The sequence below is a fragment of the Pseudophryne corroboree genome, chromosome 2, assembly GCF_028390025.1.
Source record: "Pseudophryne corroboree isolate aPseCor3 chromosome 2, aPseCor3.hap2, whole genome shotgun sequence".
NCBI classification, from domain to species: domain Eukaryota; kingdom Metazoa; phylum Chordata; class Amphibia; order Anura; family Myobatrachidae; genus Pseudophryne; species Pseudophryne corroboree.
In genome coordinates, this window is record NC_086445.1 from 436,725,003 (window position 1) to 436,746,854 (window position 21,852).

The 21,852-nt window shown below is 43.8% G+C and overlaps 1 protein-coding gene across 1 annotated transcript in view; it reads right to left on the bottom strand.

The window, feature by feature from the left end:
- Nucleotides 1-20,551, bottom strand: part of MYH15 (myosin heavy chain 15) — a 90,957-nt gene extending 70,406 nt beyond the window's left edge. Inside the window, exons 1-6 of the mRNA XM_063953636.1 lie at nt 20,429-20,551; nt 19,060-19,163; nt 18,072-18,215; nt 16,442-16,598; nt 15,159-15,186; nt 3,168-3,264 (exon numbers count right to left, since the gene is read on the bottom strand). Of these exons, the coding sequence (XP_063809706.1) occupies nt 3,168-3,264; nt 15,159-15,186; nt 16,442-16,598; nt 18,072-18,215; nt 19,060-19,163; nt 20,429-20,519 (621 nt within the window). The 5' untranslated portion in view covers nt 20,520-20,551. The remainder of the gene's footprint in view (nt 1-3,167; nt 3,265-15,158; nt 15,187-16,441; nt 16,599-18,071; nt 18,216-19,059; nt 19,164-20,428) is intronic.
- Between the last annotated feature and the right edge of the window lie 1,301 nt (nt 20,552-21,852).

Below are 21,852 nucleotides of genomic sequence, written 5' to 3' on the forward strand. Positions count from 1 at the left end.
GTCTGGAGATCTGTGCGACGTGGCATATGGGCGGAAATACACTATTTCTGTATTCACTTTTGCATGCTTATTTTGGGTATAACTCTGCACTAGACCCTTAGAGTCTTTCCTATCCAGGGACAGAATACAGCGCCGTAACTAGGTGTGTACTAGTGGTGCCTTGCACACAGCGCAGATGCGCTGGAGGCACAGGACCACTAGCAACACCCGCCGGGCCACTCCGCCGCCGCTATCGCCGCTGCCGCACTGAGGTGTCCTAGCGGCGTCTCCCTGCCTGTCACCGGCCGGCCCCAAGCTCAGCTGCATTGCCCGGCTACCACTCACACAGGTAGCCGGGCAGCGCTACAGCTCCCCCTCCGCTCCCCCTGTGACCCGTGTGCTGGGAGAGATGACGTCGCTCCCAGCCCGCCCCCAGCCCATTCACAATGCCCTGCGCTGCCAAGAGCGCAACGCAGCGCAGGAAGACGGAAGAGGTGTGGAGAGGAGAAGCGGCGGCACAGGTGATGAGTATAACTAACTAACTCTATCTCTCTCCCTCCTTCCTTTCCCTCCCCACCCATAATGTGTAAAGAGGGAGACTGCCTGCAGTAATATGTAAAAAAGGGGGACTGCCTGCAGTAATGCGTAAAAAAGGGGGACTGCCTGCCGTAATGTGTAAAAAGGGTGACTGCCTGCCGTAATGTGTAAAAAGGGGGACTGCCTGCCGTAATGTGTAAAAAAGGGGGACTTCCTGCCGTAATGTGTAAAAAAAGGGAACTCTGCTGCCATAATGTGTAAAAAAGGGGGTCTCTCTTGCTGTAACGTGTAAAAAGGGGACTCTGCATTTTTTTCACTGGCCCTGCTATGTATATCGGGAAGGGAAGGGGCGCCGATGCTGTTTCTTGCACATAGCGCTAAAATGCCTAGTTACGGACCTGACAGAATGGCAATCTTGCACTTCTGGAAAATGCCTAGCTGAGCAGCACTGGCATGCAGAGAGATGCCCCCATGAATTGTGGCATATATCTGTGAGGTGTGACCACACTCCTTTTCCGCATACACAATTGATGTTGGGGGCAATTCGCAGCCACAGTCTGTTACATTATTAAGAACTCAAAACATCCTTATAATAGTTTCCCTGGGGTGTGTTATATATTTGGTTAGTACATAAAAAGACACCAACAGGATAATAGAATGAAGCATAGTTATAATATATAAGTTATCTATATATATATATACAAACAAATATAGAAAACCACAGCAATCGCCACCCCAGAAGTGGGGTGCAGTGTCTGCACTCACCACTCATAGGGTGGGGTGCATGCAGCCCATGGCCACCTACCCAAATACATACAAAATAGAGAATTCAGCACCCCTGTGTAATCTTAATTGTTCTAAACCTGTGTCAGCTGCTCCTTAGTAATTTATCGGCTGTGTCAGGTGACTAGTATGCCTTTAAAAGCCACTAGATATGTGGCAGGCATACATTAAACCTAGTGGGCATATTTGCAGTTATATTATATGTGATACAGTTGCCAGGTTTTAATTCTTTAGGCTTTGTGATAGTGTAGGACCTGCATGAAGGTGGGGTACCTTGAAAATCGGTATGCAGGCTTCCGTGCATTGGCCAATCCACCAACTAAACCCCCATCATTTATTTATTGATGTTGTGAGGACAAGTGAGCTTGCTATGGTGAGTGCTGAATTCTCTATTTTGTATGTATTTGGGTAGGTGGCCATGGGCTGCATGCACCCCACCCTATGAGTGGTGAGTGCAGACACTGCACCCCGCTTCTGGGGTGGCGAGTGCTGTGGTTTTCTATATTTGTTTGTATATTTTGGGGTTAATCTTTGGTTAACTCTTATTAACCTTGGTCACAGGCCTTTTCATGCACCCCTGTGTAATCTTAATTGTTCTAAACCTGTGTCAGCTGCTCCTTAGTAATTTATCGGCTGTGTCAGGTGACTAGTATGCCTTTAAAAGCCACTAGATATGTGGCAGGCATACATTAAACCTAGTGGGCATATTTGCAGTTATATTATATGTGATACAGTTGCCAGGTTTTAATTCTTTAGGCTTTGTGATAGTGTAGGACCTGCATGAAGGTGGGGTACCTTGAAAATCGGTATGCAGGCTTCCGTGCATTGGCCAATCCACCAACTAAACCCCCATCATTTATTTATTGATGTTGTGAGGACAAGTGAGCTTGCTATGGTGAGTGCTGAATTCTCTATTTTGTATATATATATATATATATATATATATATACAGTATATATATATGAAAGCCCTCAGTCACTCACTGACTGACTCATCACTAATTCTCTTACTTCCCGATATCTTAGGAAGATGAAATTAAACATAGGTGTTCTGCAGGTGGGAAATAGAAACACTATGGGGCAGATGTATTAACCTGGAGAAGGCATAAGGAATTGATAAACCAGTGATAAGTGCATGGTGATAAACGCACCAGCCAATCAGCTCCAATATGTAAATTGACAGTTAGGAGCTGACTGGCTGATGTGTTTATCACCTTGCGCTTATCACTGCTTTATCACTTCATTATGCCTTCTACAGGTTAATACATCTGCCCCTATGTTATTAGAATTTAAAAATACCTCCCGTAAGGGGATTAAAAGGGGGTTGACATAATGACGTCATTACAGATGCGTGGCTTGCATTGCGTGAACGATAACGCCCAAACGGACAATCGGATCAAAGTTTGGATTGTACCTCCAGTGTGTAAAATGTAATAAACTACAAATGGTCCTGTCATTTTTTATCGTATCTGCTATGGGTGCTGTGCTCCTCGGGTAGCACCAAGGGGTTAATTCAGATCTGATCGCTGCTATGCATTTTCGCACAGCGAGTGATCAGATCCGAACTGCACATGCGTATGCACCGTAATGCGCAAGTGCGACGTACAGCTGCAAATTTTTAACACTGATTTATATTTACAACCGTGAAAATGAGAAACTCCGGTGCGAAAAACAGTTAGCAAAATATAATTGTGCTGCATCAGCTACCTTCTGTAAAAGTACTCCATTTATTGATGAGTAAGCAGGTAAGTGGCAAAGTATGCTTACCGATTTATCCTAACAATGCTACAAGTCAACCCTGGGCTACTGAGTTTCAGATATACCAAATTATTCAATGAGAGAGGTCACAATATCTACAACAGTACTTACATTCTTTTTACCAGTGGGGTCACCAATTGCAGCAACTGTTGCAAAGTACTGAATAACGCGTTTTGTGTTGACAGTCTTGCCAGCACCAGATTCTCCGCTAAGAATAAGTTAGAATAAACAGATTCATCACTTTAAATTGCAATGGTCCATAATGGAAAAATAGGATTTTAATTACCTACCGGTAAATCCTTTTCTGGTAGTCCATAAGGGATATTGGGGAGTCTAGTACGATGGGGTATAGACGGGGTCCAAAGTAACCAATGCACTTTAAATTTCTTCACTGGATGTGCTGGCTCCTCCCCTCTATGCCCCCTCCCACAGGCAGTTATAGGTAAAACAGTGCCCAAAGGAGAAAGGACATATATGAGAGAAGGAAACATGATAACAAAGAGTGGTGAGATTTATATACCAGCACACCACTAACATATAACAACCAGCAATGGCTGGTAACAACAACAGCAACAGCTGAACAGGTAACCACATAAAAGAGAACCTGCAGAAAAGTCAACGCACTGAGGCGGGCGCCCAATGTCCCTTACGGACTACGAGAATAGGATTTACCAATAGGTAATTAAAATCCTATTTCTCTAACGTCCTAAGTGGATGCTGGGGACTCCGTAAGGACCATGGGGGAATAGCGGCTCCGCAGGAGACTGGGCACATCTAAAGAAAGCTTTAGGACTATCTGGTGTGCACTGGCTCCTCCCCCTATGACCCTCCTCCAAGCCTCAGTTAGATCTCTGTGCCCGAACGAGAAGGGTGCACACTAGGGGCTCTCCTGAGCTTCTTAGTGAAAGTTTTAGTTTAGGTTTTTTATTTTCAGTGAGACCTGCTGGCAACAGGCTCACTGCATCGAGGGACTAAGGGGAGAAGAAGCGAACTCACCTGCGTGCAGAGTGGATTGGGCTTCTTAGGCTACTGGACATTAGCTCCAGAGGGACGATCACAGGCCCAGCTTGGATGGGTCCCAGAGCCGCGCCGCCGGCCCCCTTACAGAGCCAGAAGGCAGAAGAGGTCCGGAAAATCGGCGGCAGAAGACGTCCTGTCTTCAACAAGGTAGCGCACAGCACTGCAGCTGTGCGCCATTGCTCTCAGCACACTTCACACTCCGGTCACTGAGGGTGCAGGGCGCTGGGGGGGGCGTCCTGAGACGCAATAATAAACACCTTGGATGCAAAAAATGCATCACATATAGCTCCTGGGCTATATGGATGCATTTAACCCCTGCCAAAATACATAAAAAAACGGGAGATAAGGCCGCCGATAAGGGGGCGGAGCCTATCTCCTCAGCACACTGGCGCCATTTTCCCTCACAGCTCCGTTGGAGGGAAGCTCCCTGGCTCTCCCCTGCAGTCACTACACTACAGAAAGGGTTAAAAAAGAGAGGGGGGCACAAATTAGGCGCAGTATTAACTATACAGCAGCTATAAGGGGAAAAACACTTATATAAGGTTATCCCTGTATATATATAGCGCTCTGGTGTGTGCTGGCAAACTCTCCCTCTGTCTCCCCAAAGGGCTAGTGGGGTCCTGTCCTCTATCAGAGCATTCCCTGTGTGTGTGCTGTATGTCGGTACTTTTGTGTCGACATGTATGAGGAGAAAAATGATGTGGAGACGGAGCAGATTGCCTGTAATAGTGATGTCACCCCCTAGGAGGTCGACACCTGAGTGGATGAACTGTTGGAAGAAATTACGTGACAGTGTCAGCTCTGTATAAAAGACAGTGGTTGACATGAGACAGCCGGCTACTCAGCTTGTGCCTGTCCAGACGTCTCATAGGCCGTCAGGGGCTATAAAGCGCCCGTTACCTCAGATGGCATATATAGACGCCGACACGGATACTGACTCCAGTGTCGACGGTGAAGAGACAAATGTGACTTCCAGTAGGGCCACATGTTACATGATTTAGGCAATGAAAAATGTTTTACACATTTCTGATAATACGAGTACCACCAAAAAAAGGGGTATTATGTTCGGTGAGGAAAAACTACCTGTAGTTTTCCTGAATCTGAGAAATTAAATGAGGTGTGTGATGATGCGTGGGTTTCCCCCGATAACAACTGATAATTTCTAAAATGTTATTGGCATTATATCCTTTCCCGCCAGAGGTTAGGGTGCGTTGGGAAACACCCCCTAGGGTGGATAAAGCGCTCACACGCTTGTAAGGGCTCTATCCTCTCCTGAGATGGCCGCCCTTAAGGATCCTGCTGATAGAAAGCAGGAGGGTATCCTAAAATGTATTTACACACATACTGGTGTTATACTGCGACCAGCAATCGCCTCAGCCTGGATGTGCAGTGCTGGGTTGGCGTGGTCGGATTCCCTGACTGAAAATATTGATACCCCAGATAGGGACAGTATATTTTTGCCTATAGAGCATTTGAAAGATGCATTTCTATATATGCGTGATGCACAGCGGAATATTTGCCGACTGGCATCAAGTCTAAGTGCGTTGTCCATTTCTACCAGTAGAGGGTTATGGACACGTCAGTGGTCAGGTGATGCGTATTCCAAACGGCATTTGGAAGTATTGCCTTATTAAGGGGAGGAGTTATTTGGGGTCGGTCTTTCAGACCTGGTGGCCACGGCAACAGCTGGGAAATCCACGTTTGTACCCCAGGTCGCCTCTCAACATGAGAAGACGCCGTATTATCAGGCGCAGTCTTTTCGTGGATAAGCGGGCAAAAGGTTCCTCATTTCTGCCCCGTGACAGAGGGAGAGGAAAAAGGCTGCAGAAATCAGCCAGTTCCCAGGAACAGAAACCCTCTCCCGCCTCTGCCAAGCCCTCAGTATACGCTGGGGCTTTACAAGCAGAATCAGGCACGGTGGGGGGCCCGTCTCAATGAATTTCAGCGCGCAGTGGGCTCACTCGCAAGTAGACCCCTGGATCCTTCAGGTGATATCTCAGGGGTACAAATTAGAATTCGAGACGTCTCCCCCTCGCCGTTTCCTAAAGTCGGCTTTACCGATGTCTCCTTCTGACAGGGAGACAGTTTTGGAAGCCATTCACAAGCTGTATTCCCAGCAGGTGATAATCAAGATACCCCTCCTGCAACAGGGAACGGGGTATTATTCCACACTGTTGTGATACCGAAGCCGGACGGCTCGGTGAGACCGATTCTAAATCTAAAATCTTTGAACACTTACATACAGAGGTTCAAATTCAAGATTGAGTCACTCAGAGCAGTGATTGCGAACCTGGAAGAAGGGGACTACATGATGTCTCGGGACATCAAGGATGCTTACCTTCATGTCAAAATTTACCCTTCTCACCAAGGGTACCTCAGGTTTATGGTACAGAACTGTCACTATCAGTTCAGACGCTGCCGTATGGATGGTCCACGGCACCCCGGGTCTTTACCAAGGTAATGGCCGAAATGATGATATTCCTTCAAAGGAAGGGAATTTTAGTTATCCCTTACTTGGACAATTCCCTGATAAGGGTAAGATCCAGGGAACAGTTGGAGGTCGGTGTAGCACTATCTCAGGTAGTGTTGCTGCAGCACGGTTGGATTCTCAATATTCCAAAATCGCAGCTGGTTCCGACGACTTGTCTTCTGTTCCTAGGGATGATCCTGGACACAGTCCAGAAAAAGGTGTTTCTCCCGGAGGAGAAAGCCAGGGAGTTATCCGAGCTAGTCAGGAACCTCCTAAAACCGAGCCAAGTCTCAGTGCATCAATGCACAAGGGTTCTGGGTAAAATGGTGGCTTCCTACGAAGCAATCCCATTCGGCAGATTCCACGCAAGAACTTTCCAGTGGGACCTGCTGGACAAATGGTCCGGGTCGCATCTTCAGATGCATCAGCGGATAACCCTGTCACCAAGGACAAGGGTGTCCCTCCTGTGGTGGTTGCAGAGTGCTCATCTTCTAGAGGGCCGCAGATTCGGCATTCAGGACTGGGTCCTGGTAACCACGGATGCCAGCCTGCGAGGCTGGGGAGCAGTCACACAGGTAAGGAATATCCAGGACTTATGGTCTAGCCTGGAGACATCACTTCACATAAATATCCTGAAGCTAAGGGACATTTACAATGCTCTAAGCTTAGCAAGACCTCTGCTTCAAGGTCAGCCGGTGTTGATCCAGTCGGACAACATCACGGCAGTCACCCATGTAAACAGACAGGGTGGCACAAGAAGCAGGAGGGCAATGGCAGAAGCTGCAAGGATTCTTCGCTGGGCGGAAAATCATGTGATAGCACTGTCAGCAGTATTCATTCCGGGAGTGGACAACTGGGAAGCAGACTTCCTCAGCACGACCTCCACCCGGGAGAGTGGGGACTTCACCCAGAAGTCTTCCACATGATTATAAACCGTTGGGAAAAACTCGACAGGTATTGCGCCAGGTCCAGGGACCCTCAGGCAATAGCTGTAGACGCTCTGGTAACACCGTGGGTGTACCAGTCAGGGTATGTGTTCCCTCCTCTGCCTCTCATACCCAAGGTACTGAGTTTGATAAGATGGTGAGGAGTAAGCACTATATTCGTGGCTCCGGATTGGCCAAGAAGGACTTGGTAACCGGAACTTCAAGAGATGCTCACGGAGGATCCGTGGCCTCTACCTCTAAGAAGGGACCTGCTCCAGCAAGGACCCTGTCTGTTCCAAGACTTACCGCGGCTGCGTTTGACGGCATGGCGGTTGAACGCCGGATCCTGAAGGAAAAAGGGCATTCCGGATGAAGTCATCCCTATCCTGATCAAAGCCAGGAAGGATGTAACCGCAAAAACATTATCACCGCAATTGGCGAAAATATGTTGCGTGGTGCGAGGCCAGTAAGGCCCGACGGTGGAAATTCAACTGGGTCGATTCCTACATTTCCTGCAAACAGGAGTGTCTATGGGCCTGAAATTGGGGTCCATTAAGTTTCAAATTTCGGCCCTGTCAATTTTCTTCCAAAAAGAACTAGCTTCAGTCCCTGAAGTTCAGACGTTTGTAAAAGGGGTACTGCATATACAGCCTCCTTTTGTGCCTCCAGTGGCACTTTGGGATCTCAATGTAGTTTTGGGTTCAAAAAGTCACATTGGTTTGAACCACTTAAATCTGTGGAGTTAAAATATCTCACATGGAAAGTGGTCATGCTGTTGGCCCTGGCCTGGGCCAGGCGCGTGTCAGAATTGGCGGCTTTATCCTGAAAAAGCCCTTATCTGATGTTCCATTCGGACAGGGCGAAATTGAGGACTCGTCCTCAGTTTCTCCCTAAGGTGGTTTCAGCGTTTCACCTGAACCAACCTATTTTGTGGTGCCTGCGGCTACTAGGGACTTGGAGGACTCCAAGTTGCTAGACGTTGTCAGGGCCCTGAAAATATATGTTTCCAGGAGGGCTGGAGTCAAGAAATCTGACTCGCTGTTTATCCTGTATGCACCCAACAAGCTGGGTGCTCCTGCTTCTAAGCAGACTATTGCTCGTTGGATTTGTAGTACAATTCAGCTTGCACATTCTGTGGCAGGCCTGCCACAGCCAAAAATCTGTAAATGCCCACTCCACACGGAAGGTGGGCTCATCTTGGGCGGCTGCCCGAGGAGTCTCGGCTTTACAACTTTGCCGAGCAGCTACTTGGTCAGGAGCAAATACGTTTGTAAAATTCTACAAAATTGATATCCTGGCTGAGGAGGACATGGAGTTCTCTCATTTGGTGCTGCAGAATCATCCGCACTCTCCCGCCCGTTTGGGAGCTTTGGTATAATCCCCATGGTCCTTACGGAGTCCCCAGCATCCACTTAGGACGTTAGAGAAAATAAGAATTTACTTACCGATAATTCTATTTCTCATAGTCCGTAGTGGATGCTGGGCGCACATCCCAAGTGCGGATTGTCTGCAATACTTGTACATAGTTATTGTTACAAAAATCGGGTTATTACTGTTGTGAGCCATCTTTCAGAGGCTCCTCTGTTATCATGCTGTTAACTGGGTTCAGATCACAGGTTATACGGTGTGATTGGTGTGGCTGTTATGAGTCTTACCCGGGATTCAGAATCCTTCCTTATTGTGTACGCTCGTCCGGGCACAGTATCCTAACTGAGGCTTGGAGGAGGGTCATAGGGGGAGGAGCCAGTGCACACCAGATAGTCCTAAAGCTTTCTTTAGATGTGCCCAGTCTCCTGCGGAGCCACTATTCCCCCATGGTCCTTACGGAGTCCCCAGCATCCACTACGGACTATGAGAAATAGAATTATCGGTAAGTAAATTCTTATTTTTCTTTAGCATCCATAAGGGATATTGGGGAATCTAGTACGATGGGGACATCCCAAAGCTTCCTGAATGGGTGGAAACGTGCGGAGACTGCTGTAGCACCGCCTGCCCAAACTGGGTATCCTCTTTGGCCAGGGTATCAAACTTGTAGAACTTAACAAAAGTGTTCTTCCCTGACCAGGTAGCAGCTCGGCACAGTTGCAACGCCGAGGCTCCACGGTCAGCCGCCCAGGAAGAGCCCACCAATCTAGTAGAGTGGGCCTTCAGACACTTAGGAACAGATAAGGCTGCCAACACAGGCCTGTTGGATAGTAAGCCTGAGCCAATGAGCAATGGACTGCTTCAAAGCAGGACAACCCTTTTTCTGCGCATCATAGAGCACGTACAAGGAATCCGTCTTTCTGATCCGAGCCATTCACTTGATATAGATCTTCAAGGCTCGCACAGCATCTAACGCCTCCGGAGGAGCAGAAGAGCCAGAACTTGACGGAACCACAATAGGTTGATTCAGGTGAAATGTGGAGACAACCTTTGGCAGGAACTGCTGTCTGGTACGGAGCTCCGCTCTGTCTTCATAAAAGACCAAGAAGGGACTCTTACACGATAAGGCCCCCACTTCTGAGACACGTCGAGCAGAAGCCAGGGCCAGTAACATCACCGTCTTCCACGTGAGGTACTTGTCTTCAGCCATCATCAGAGGTTCAAACCAGGAGGATTGTAGAAATTCCAACACTACATTCAAATCCCAGGGTGCCGTAGGCGGTACAAAAGGAGGTTAGATGTGGAGTGCTCCTTACAAGAAGGCCTGAACTTCTGGCAACACTGCCAAATTCTTCTGGAAGAAAATGGAAAGAGTGGAAATCCAGACCTTAATGAAACCCAGACGTAAGCCCTTATCAACACCAGACTGCAGGAAACGTAAGAAACGTCCCAAGTGGAACTCTGCAGGTGGATACGTGCGTTCCTCGCATCTTCCAGATATGATGATAATGTTTTGATGTCACAGGTTTCCTGGCCTAAACCATGGTAGCAATAAACTTTTTGGAAAGGCCCTTGTGAGCTAGAATGTTCCGCTCAACCTCAATGCCACCATCAAACGAAGATACTGTAAGTCCAGGTAGACGAACGGTCCCTGTTGAAGAAGATCTCTTCTTAGTGGGAGAGGCCAAGGGTCTTCAATGGACATGTCCAGAAGATCCACGTACCACGACCTCCGAGGCCAATCTGGGACAATCAGAATTGCCTGGACTCATTGATTCCTGATTCGCTTGAGCACACTTGGGAGAACTGAATCGGGGGAAACAGGTAGACCAGCCGGTAAGGCCAAGGTGATGTCAGTGCATCCACTGCCCTTGCCTGAGGGTCCCTGGTTCGTGAGCAATACCAGTGATGATTCTTGTTGAGTCGAGAAGCCATCATGTCTGTCTGTGGAGAGCTCCACCAGTTGATGACCTGCTGGAACACCTGCTGGTGGAGTCCCCACTCCCCCGGGTGGAGATCGTGATGACTTAGGAAATCCACTTCCCAGTTGTCCACACCCGGAATGAAGATTGCAGACATTGCTCTTGCATTTCTTTATGCCCAGAGGAGTATTTTTGACACTTCTCGCATGCAAGCTCTGCTTTTTGTCCCTCCTTGCTGATTGATGTATGCCACTGCTGTGAGTTGTCCGACTGTACTTGGATCGCGTGATCCCTGAGAAGAGGAGAGGCCTGAAGCAGAGCATTGTAGATCTCCCGAAGTTCCAGAATGTTGATCGGAAGGAGGCTTTCGAGAGGCTGACCACCTGCCATGGAACTGCACTCTTGGGTGACAACTCCCCATCCTCTTCGACTTGCATCTGTCATGAGGAGGGTCCAATCCTGAATCACGAAACTCCAGCCCTCCAGTAGATTGGAAGACTGCAGCCACCACAGGAGGAAAATCCTGGCCTGAGGTGACAGCCGAATCATCCGATGCATCTGTAGATGTGATCCGGACCACTAGCTCAGGAGATCCAACTTAAATGTTCTGGCATGGAACCTCCCATATTGGATCGCCTCGTATGAAGCGACCATCTTTCCCAACAATCTTATGCAAAGATGGATGGACACTCGAGTAGTTCGGAGCACCATGCGGACCATCTCCTGTAGTGTTCTCGCCTTGTCCTCTGGTAGGAACACCTTCTGGGCTACAGTATCCGGCAACATCCCCAGGAACAGGAGCCTCTGATTTGGCTCCAGGCGAGACTTCTGTAAGTTGAGGATCCACCCATGGTGTGACAGAAGGTGGATAGTGCGGTCAATATGGAGCAATAAAAGCTCCCTGGATCTTGCTTTTATCAGAAGATCGTCCAGGTAAGGGACAACATTGACCTCCTGGACCCGGAGTTGGAACATAATCTCTGCCATCATCTTTGTGAATACCCTTGGAGCTGTGGACAGGACAAAGGGCAGGGCCTGGAACTGGTAGTGATCATCCAGCAGGGCAAACGTCAGGTACACTTGATGAGGTGGCCAAATCGGAATATGAAGGAAAGCATCCTTGATATCCAAGGTGACCATGAATTCCTGTTCCTCCAGGCCCGCAATCACTGCTCGCAAGGATTCCATTTTGAACTTGAAAACCTTCAAATAAGGATTCAAGGACTTTAGATTAAAAATTGGCCTTACCGAACCGTCCGGTTTCGGTACCACAAACAGGTTGGAGTAATAACCCATGCCTCATTGTGGTATTGGTACTGGAACAATGATGTGGGACTGGACCAACTTTTGGATGGCCTGTTGCAACGTAACCTGCATATCCTCCAAAGCTGGTAAGCTTGATTTGAAAAATAGTTGGGGAGGAGCACCGTAGAACTCCAGTTTGTAGCCCTGAGAAATGAGATCCCTGACCCAGGTATCCTGGCAGAAAGCCTCCCAGACGTAGCTGCAGTGATGCAGTCGAGCTCCCACCTCGAGATCCCCTCGGGGTGGGTGGGCACCGTGATGCTGAGGTCTTAGTGGAAGCAGAACTGGTGGTCTGTTCCTGAGAGCTGGTGCTTGCAGGTTTTCTTGACCTACCTCTGATGCCTCTAGTCGCATTTGAGGCACCTCTTGCCTTATATTGAAATCTGTTAGACCGAAAGGACTGCACAAACTGCCCCGTGTAGGAGCGTCTCGCTGGCGGGGCCCCAGAGGGGAGAACCGTGGATTTCCCAGCCGTAACTTTGGAAATCCACATATCCAACTCAACCCCAAAGAGCCATTCCCTTGAAAAGGGGAGGGATTGCACACTGCGCTTTGATTCCGCATCCGCTATCCACTGATGCAATCATGGCAGAAGTCCTAGCATTAACATTTCCCATCTCCTTGAGCGAGTCACACAGGACGCGTGTAGTGTCCTGAATGTGCTTGAGAAGAGTCACCCTAGTGACCAGGGGCATAGCCCCAGAGAGGCCCTCCTGAATCTGAGTAGCCCACGTATGAATGGCATAGGTCATCCAGCATCCAACTATGTGATACACCTGCTGCCATGTAAATAGATTTTAACGTAGCCTCTATTTTCCGGTTCCCAGGATGTAAAGGAGCCTGAGGCAGGCAGCACCTCTTTTTTAGACAGTCGAGAGACTGATACGTCAACCCCTGGGGTTTCCTCCCAAAACTTCCTGCCTTCAGGAGCAAATGGGAAAGTGCGCAAAAACTGTGTCATTTTTGTCTGGATTTTTCCAGGCTAACTTGAATAGGTCATCTAACTCTGCAGAATCAGGGAAAGTGACATTAGGCTTGTTTTGTGTAAAGAAAAATGACTGCTGTCATGCAGCGTCCTCTAGAGGGAGCTCTAATACGTCCCGTATAGCCAAAATTAGGGGTTCAATACCCTGAGCAGAATCTGAATCCCCACTAATGGGATCCCAGTCCTCCCCATCCTCCTGTATATCCTCATCTGTATCAGAGAAAAGAGCAGGTAAACCACCCTTTTGTGGTCCTGCATGAGGGGGGGGGGGGGGGCTGAGTAACATCCGCCCTAGCAGCTAAGTCTGCAACAGCCTGTTGTAGTAGCTGAGTTTTCTGTACATTAGCAGTGAGCTGGGATGACATATCAGACATCATATTTTTAAGAGACCCTAGCCAGTGGGGCTCTGGACCCTCTCCCCCAACCCCTTCACTGATTTGTGAAGATTGGCTGCATTTTTCACAAGAAACAGAATCAGATGACAATGGAGAGAATCTGGTGTGGCATACACTGCATAATTTGTGTTTACCAATGTTTCACAGTAAGCACAATGACATACACATACACACAGACAGTAATACTTTGCAAGCCTGCTCTTACTGTATGTGAGAGGAGACACAGAGAGAGAGAGAAACACCAGCACACGCCTAGCTGCACTGCCCCAGTGAGGCGACAGCTAACTATAATACAGCAAATACTAGTAAATTCTGTCCTGCAGAGGACACGGACCGTGTAAAATAGCAGCTCTCCCCCTTTGCTACACCCTGTACCAGATTTCCAGCGTGTCTTATGAGGCAGGAAGCGCTGTGTGTGCTGTCCATGGCTGCATTAAGCAGAGGAAGGCGCCAAAATACCTCTGGTCCCGCTCTGAGTTTGCTTCGCCCCCTCCAGAGCTATAATGATTTTTATACTGGCAAAGTCTCCTGTGTGGCTTAAAAACATTGCACAAGTGCTAGTTCAAGCTAATATAAGCCAGTCTACACGAGGGGCTCTAGCGGACCCAAGGAGGGTCCCATATGCTGTGTCCGCATTCAGCCGCACTTTGAACCAGGGGACCCCCCTAGCGGGGACCCCGGTTAATACTCACCACATATGGCAGCTTCAGAATAGTGTTAGGGGTGTGTGGTGTGCTGCGATTGTGACAGCCAAGGCGCAGTGCCCCTCTGAACAAACAACCTCTCAGGATGGTGGTCCAGCAGCGGGGAAGCGGCTGTGCACCTCGCAATGCTGGTGACCGCCCCCCTCTAACATTGACGGTGCAGGTATGCTGTTGCCCAAACAGCATACCGGAAATAATAAAAGTTTAAAAGAAATTGAAGAAAACTCTCTGGAGCTGCAGAGATGTGCATCCTCTCCTGAGGGCACTTTTTTCTAAACTGCCTGTGGGAGGGGGCATAGAGGGGAGGAGCCAGCACACCCAGTGAAGAAATTTAAAGTGCACCGGCTCCTTTGGACCCCGTCTATACCCAATCGTACTAAATTTCCCAATATCCCTTATGGATGCTAGAGAAATAATAATAATAATAATAATAATAATATTACCAACACGATGTTAATAAAGACAAAACAAAATAAATAAATAAAACAAAGTGCAGAAACTCAGTAGAGGAAAATCCCAATTATCTTAAGTTATCTTCTAATTAAATGAGAACATGAAAAATTAATGCAAGTTTGCCAATTACAATTAAAAAACCTCACAGATTTGTGACATGTCTAATCTGTGCTATAGAGAACTCATGTGAATACAGCTGCTCCTTCTTAACTCACAATGAGTGTCACAGTCCAGAAGCAGCTGTATATACGTGCTTCTCAGTGTGTAAGGTCATTTATATTTCATGTTCACTTTAGAAAAGAAAAACAATGATAGGAACAATATAGAGTACTGTGAATAAAACTACTGTTACTATAATTGTTTCATGTGAATAAATATTGCCGCAAAAAGATACTTTACACTTAATGTTTACAATAGTCATAGCAAACTGCATCTTTTATTTTGTGATTTAGATAACTTTGGAAATAAATGTAGTGGTTATTAGTAAAGAGTAAAAGTAGTATAGGCATATTACTGAACAGATACATTCTACAAAGTTTTTTTAAAACATTACTCACGTGATTAACATTGATTGGTTTTCTCGATCTAACAAGTAAAGTTAATCAGAATTACAATTAGAATCTCACATTTGTTACACATAAGGCTAGAAAAATATCCTGAAACACACTATTGTTGATAATTTCTGGATAATATTTACATTTTTTAAATTGAATGTGTAATTTTACCCTAGTAATTTGTCACAAACTAGTCACAATCACGCAGATGTATGTTATTTTATAGTCTAAAATAAGATGCATTGTATGTTGTGCAGGTTGAGACTCCCATATGCAAAATATTTGTGACCAGAAGTTTTTGGATTTTGGATGTTTTCGTGTTTTGGAATATTTGCACACCACAATGAGGATTTGACCCAAGTCTAAGCATGAAATACATTTATGAGTCATATAGACCTTATACACATAAACCAGTATCCTATTAGCTGCAGTTAATTACCGCACTGATTAGCGCGCTGGGCCTATCCTATTAGTCCCAACTGCAATTATCAGAGGTTTGGTTCGCACTAAACCAAATACCCGATAAGTGCACTGAAAAGCCTTGATAAGTGCCAAAAAAATACATAGGTCTGGGGCTTTTCATGGACCCTAGGGATTTTCAGACAAAATTTATTTATTTATTTATTTTTTGCACAAGACAATAGGATACAAAATTGCTAAAAAAAATAATTTCTCGAGTTGTACACCATCGGTGCTAATAGGATACCAGCCATAGCCCGACGGTCATTTTAGACAATATTTTTAATAATTTTATGCATGAAACAAAGTTTGTGTACAGTATATTGCACAATCAGAAAGCAAAGGCGTCACTATCTCAGTCATGTTTAATAATTATTTGATTTTGGCGTATTTTGAATTTTGGATATGGGAGACTCAAATTTTTAATAAGGTTTGTCAGGTTATTTTAGATGAAGTTGAACGAAAGAGAAAGAGATAAAATCATTCTTGAAGCAATTTTATAATATGATCTGTCTGATAGATTTAATATATGTGAAAATGAACACATAAAAGAGTATCAATATATTTACAGTCTGACTGAAGCAAAATCTGCATTCACAGAGATAAACATGTCATGATAAATACGGTAATCACTTCTCATGAAATCCTTTTTGATAATTTTTTGTTTTCTTCAGCAATAAAGCAATGAAAACAAACTAGTATTAGCATAGTTTAAGTAATCAATGCATAAAGCAATCATAATACCCACACTCAATAACCAATTTCATATTTATAGAACTGACCTGTGCATAGTTTGCAAGGTGGCAGTGATGTAAATATATACTTACTTCGCAACATGTCATGGTAAGCATTGTCAGCAATGGAAAAGATATGAGGAGGTGCCTCAGATCGTCTCTTGCCCTTATAGGCAGTAACCACTTCAGTCTTGTAGACTGGTAGCCACTTGTAGGGATTCACGGTTACACAGAAAAGCCCAGAATAGGTCTGAAGTGTAGGAAACAAATGATATAATCTGAATCAGTAAGTGGCAGATAACTGGTCAAGTTAGTACCAGTCCTTTCATTATTTACTCATCATTATTATTATTATTATTATTATTATTATTATTATTATACATCCTTTTAAAGAACATTTTGATTGACAAAATAATATCCAAATTAATCTAAAGCTTGAAAGATAAAATTAATGACATTTGCCCAGGGCCTGATTAAGAGATGTATGCAAATGCCTTCGCAGCTGCAAATTTGTATGCTGCAGCTGTGCGAAAATATTCAACTGTTGCAGCGACAGGGATCTGTATTGAGATGGACCATTGGACGCACATTGGTTTATAATCAACCTTCTAAATAAGCCTATGGCTACACAGAATAGCCAACAGAGCTGAGATGCCGGAGTCAATTTGACTGTGTATGGGATCGCAGTTGCAGGCTGTTACATGCCCCATAATGGTTGCTACATGCCTGCGTTTTAGTAGCCACTCCCTGTTACTGCCCATAAACGGTGCCTGTCAATAATTTTGCAAATAAATCCTCAGTGCGAAGGTCATTACAAGACTATTGCAGCACTTGCACAGTGGCAAAAGATCCCTTTACTGGGCATAACTTCAACATTGTGTCCATCTCTGGATCAGGTCCATAGTACAGAAAGCCACACCACAAAGCTCTCTCATATAGAAACTGGCACTATTTGCCATAAGCACAGGGAATGTAATTATCATTTTAAACAAGCACACAGCAATAGTTGCACTGTACATGTGTAGCCAGCTATAGGGTGATGAATCCATAGCACAAATTCCCAGAAGAACTGGCCCTGGGTAACATAAGACATGCAAAATGAAGTAACAAAGGACTGTTATATATTGTAAAAGAAATACACTATTACTACAAAAGTGACTGGACACTGGCAGCAAATAGATCAACAAGATTTTAGTAACATCAGTACTTTGTAGGTCCACCGCGTGCAGTGATTACTGCAGACACCCTTCTTGGCAAACTGTCCACAAATTCCTGGACAACAGCAGGCGTTATATTTTGCCATTCCTCCTTAAGTACAATGACGAACTGCGACACTGAAGAAGGTTGAGTCACCCTAGAATGTACCCGTCACTCCAATTTGTCCCACAGGTTCTCAGTGTGGCTCAAATCTGGACTCTGAGCTGGCCAGCCCATCCGGGTTACCAAATGTTCTGTATATCAGTCCAGTGTCGCTCTGGATACATTACATAACACAGCCTACGATGATCCCCTTTTCAAATTCGGTTAGCTTCTTCCGGCAACCCATTACATTAGCAAATGATCTAATCTGTGCCCCTCTACCCGTTTTATACCTTCGTGAACACATGTCTGCTGCAGGAGCACACCATTTTGCTTGCAGGGGTGTCCAATCTCTTTTGTCTACATAGTGTATACATTGCAGCAACTGGACAATACTGTATAAGGAATGATCCGCCTTACTTACATATATCATCCAGTTTGAGTAACGTCTGCGGAGATTAGAAAGCACAGAGGCTTCATTCAGATGAGTTAACATGGCCATATCTTCAATCATATCAAACTTTGGAGGGTTCATCTGTTGGACATCTGCGTCTTTTACTATAACAGTCTGAAGACAAGGGTACAAATAGCCAATATTTTACAGGGGCTGGACATTATACACCAGTAATAAGTGTAATACAAGTATAGAAATAGAGAATTTGACAGCAGATAACAACCACTTGGCTAATCTAGTCTGTCCTAAACACATGTACACATACACACTAGGGTTAATTTTTTTGTTGGGAGCCAATTAACCTACTAGTATATTTTTGGATTGGAAACCAGAGTACCCGGAGGAAACCCACACAAGCACGGGGAGAATATACAAACTCCACACAGTTAGGGCCTTGGTAGGAATCAAAGCCATGACCACAGTGCTGTGAAGTAGTAATGCTAACCATTACACCATCCGTACTGCCCATTACATTATCCGTACTGTAATCAGTTGCATTTGTTCCTAGCAGTGTTTCAGTTCTAACATGAATAATGAAACCATGGAAATGAGTTTGGCAGGATTACCTTAAACAAAATGTGCTGCTAATGCTGCTCTGAAGCAAAGTCAGATGGTTTGATTACTTTACAACTATTTGCCATATATTTTATAAATGTAGTCTTGCAAAATGGCTTCAGCCTGCAGGTTTATTTTATTGGTGTTTGAATACACTGTGTGAGCAAATGTGATATAAAGCCATTTGCAGCTTGTATATTCACAAGCTTATGTAATTACAAATATGCAAACATAAAATGAGTGTTGTAAAGGTCAAGTATGTGAGAATAAACTGTCTTAAAAACATTTCCGCTGCAGACAGCCGTAAGTGTATTACCTGGTCTGTTCCTATTAGCTATTGTATCTTTCTATTTGTACCACACTGCTAAATAAACCCTTTGATAGTGAACCATGTATATTTCACCTTTCCACCAGCAACTTCAACGGTGACTTTTCCTCCACCCGTCTCCTTAATCTCAGCTTCCAGATAAGCTTCTTTGTCATCAGGTATCCAACACTTTTTCTTTCCTGTTCAGTAAACCATATATTTGACATTGTAAAATATTATATCTAGCATCATGTTATCAACATTTAAATATGTTTGTGGCTTTTACTGTAAAATTATATTTATTAGCAAATCTTCCAAAATTTTAAGAAACTGATCAGTACGCTGGCATTATATATGTGTGTATATTATATATATTGCTTTTTTCTGGTGGTACATAGCATTACAATTCTAATCCTTATGCCTAGTACTGGAAATAGGACTGCATCCTCGACTGGAAACCTCAAAATAAGGCAACACTTAAGTGCACTTGTCCACAAAACTAGTAATTTAAGTTATGAATAATATATAAATTAAATACTAAAATATAAGTTGCTATTATTAAATGGATAAGTCAATTCTTATTTAAAAACAATATATTTAATTATAAAATTCATACATGAATAAAATACATAGAAGATTAATCTAAATTTGATTTAGCTGTATAATCATCACTTAGTAGATCGGTCAAAGCAGCAAGTTTATTTAGATGATCATTCATATCAATATAGCTGGTATACAGTTGCACACTTGTCTGGAGGAAGAATGTAACAGTTCAATATTCCATCTTTTTAGGAATTTTTCCCAGATCTCGTCAGTAGTGGGAAAGCCCCACTCAAGTTCTACCAGTCTCCCTTCCTAAAGAAAGTGATGGGTATAACTTAATGCAATTCTGCTACATTTAAATTATGCTTCTATTCATTGCTTTATAAAATTAAAATTAATGAATTGTTAATATTAAACATATTTATATTTATATAGATAGATAGATAGATAGATAGATAGATAGATAGATAGATAGATATACACACACATTTATATATATATATATATAAAACTCTCTCTCTCTCTCTCTCTCTCTCTCTCTATATATATATATATATATATATATAAGTATATGTCCATGTATCCTTGTGCCTCTAACAGGTACAAAAAAACATGGCTAGACAGCACACCGTACAGATCCAAAAATAGAAGAACAATTTTTTAATCGTGCCTCAAAGTATTTTCAACCAGGATAGTATACAAATGTAGTGAATAGTAACTGTAAAAAATAACATTATCCCAGAATGTGAAAAACAAGTGTCTATGAAGATACAAGTGTCACTGTAGCACAACTACTGTACTACCCTGCTATCCCTTTGAAAAAAAAAAAAGGCTTCAATCACTTTTCATATACAGACAGAACAGTTGTAACACAAACAATAAACCCATAATAAATGTAAGTAAAATAAAAGAGTTAACTTGCCATCAAAAGCCACCGTCTGCTGTATCATTAACTCTTTGTCAGTCTTCCTCAGGAAGGACGCTGCCTCCCCGAAATCTGACATGTCCATCATTTTGACAGATTGTAATGATTTACAATATCAGTCACTGTGAAACAAACATATTCACAACGTCAAATAATAATATATCTAATTATCTATGGGATACAAATTCTAATATACGTACAAATATGTGGATAGAAGTTCTAAGGACCTATACATACACTGTCAAGACAATGATTCAATAACCTGTTCTTGGTGAGTCCTGTCTTTTATATGAGGTCTCCAAGGTCAGCAAGTCCCGGTACCTTTTGGTTGATTCTAAATTAGTCTGTCGGGTGCTGGTAGATTGGTGACATTAAACATACAGTTCTGGGGGGAGTGGTTTATCAGGCTCTTGTTTGTTTCCCACTTCATTGTTGGTACATAGTTGATAAATGACCTAATGGAACAGAGAAATTGTTTTCCTAATCACATGTCACAAAAACGTGATAAAATATGTACATCATAGCTCTGAAAATATTTTCTTATCACAAAATTCATTTCAATGTTAATGGCAAACTAAAGGGTTGGAATATTTGTTTGCTGAGAAGGTCTGTACTAATATACAATCAAATAATATATGAGTTATCTAAAAACAACAAAATCAGAGCATCATAAGCTAATAAAAATGATAAGCTGGAGGACTATAACTGAATAATGACCACATTCATGTTAGCTATATGCATACTCCTTAGAAGAAAAGCTACAGTTTGTTCTTTTGTGGCTGGGTCATTGCTAAAAACTTGTATTTGCACATAATTTCCTATTAGATTGTAAGCTCTTGCACCCAATCCATATATAAGAATACTTGACACTATGGGTGAAATTATATAATAAACTCTAAATAGACTTTTAAATAGAATATGGTGAAAAATGATATAGTTATTCCACTGAAGACATTTTAGTAGTACTTCTTCAACTTTTTTTCTATGATACTATCTATTAATTATAATTAATTCTTCTCACATACTGTACACATATGTAGCAATCCATTAGCTTCAAGCTATTATTTTATAGACTGTACTTTATAAATGATAGCTAGAAACTGATTTGATACAAAGTTTGATACATATACCCCTATGTATAGATATGTACTGTAATTTAATCATATGTCCCATTTTATGATAACGTTGACCCTACGCAGACAGAATTCACATCTAGTTGAATATTTTTGAAAAAAGAACCCAAAAACTTAGATTCCTGAGAAAACAATTCCATTGAACAGGAATGTCATTCTCTTGCTACTTCCGTATACTGTATAGGAAGGAATTAGGTTATAAAATCTTAATGTCTGTGTACCGCTAGTGTATTAATGCAAGGGCATAGCTACCATAGGTGCAGGCAGTGCAGCTGCTATGGGGCCCAG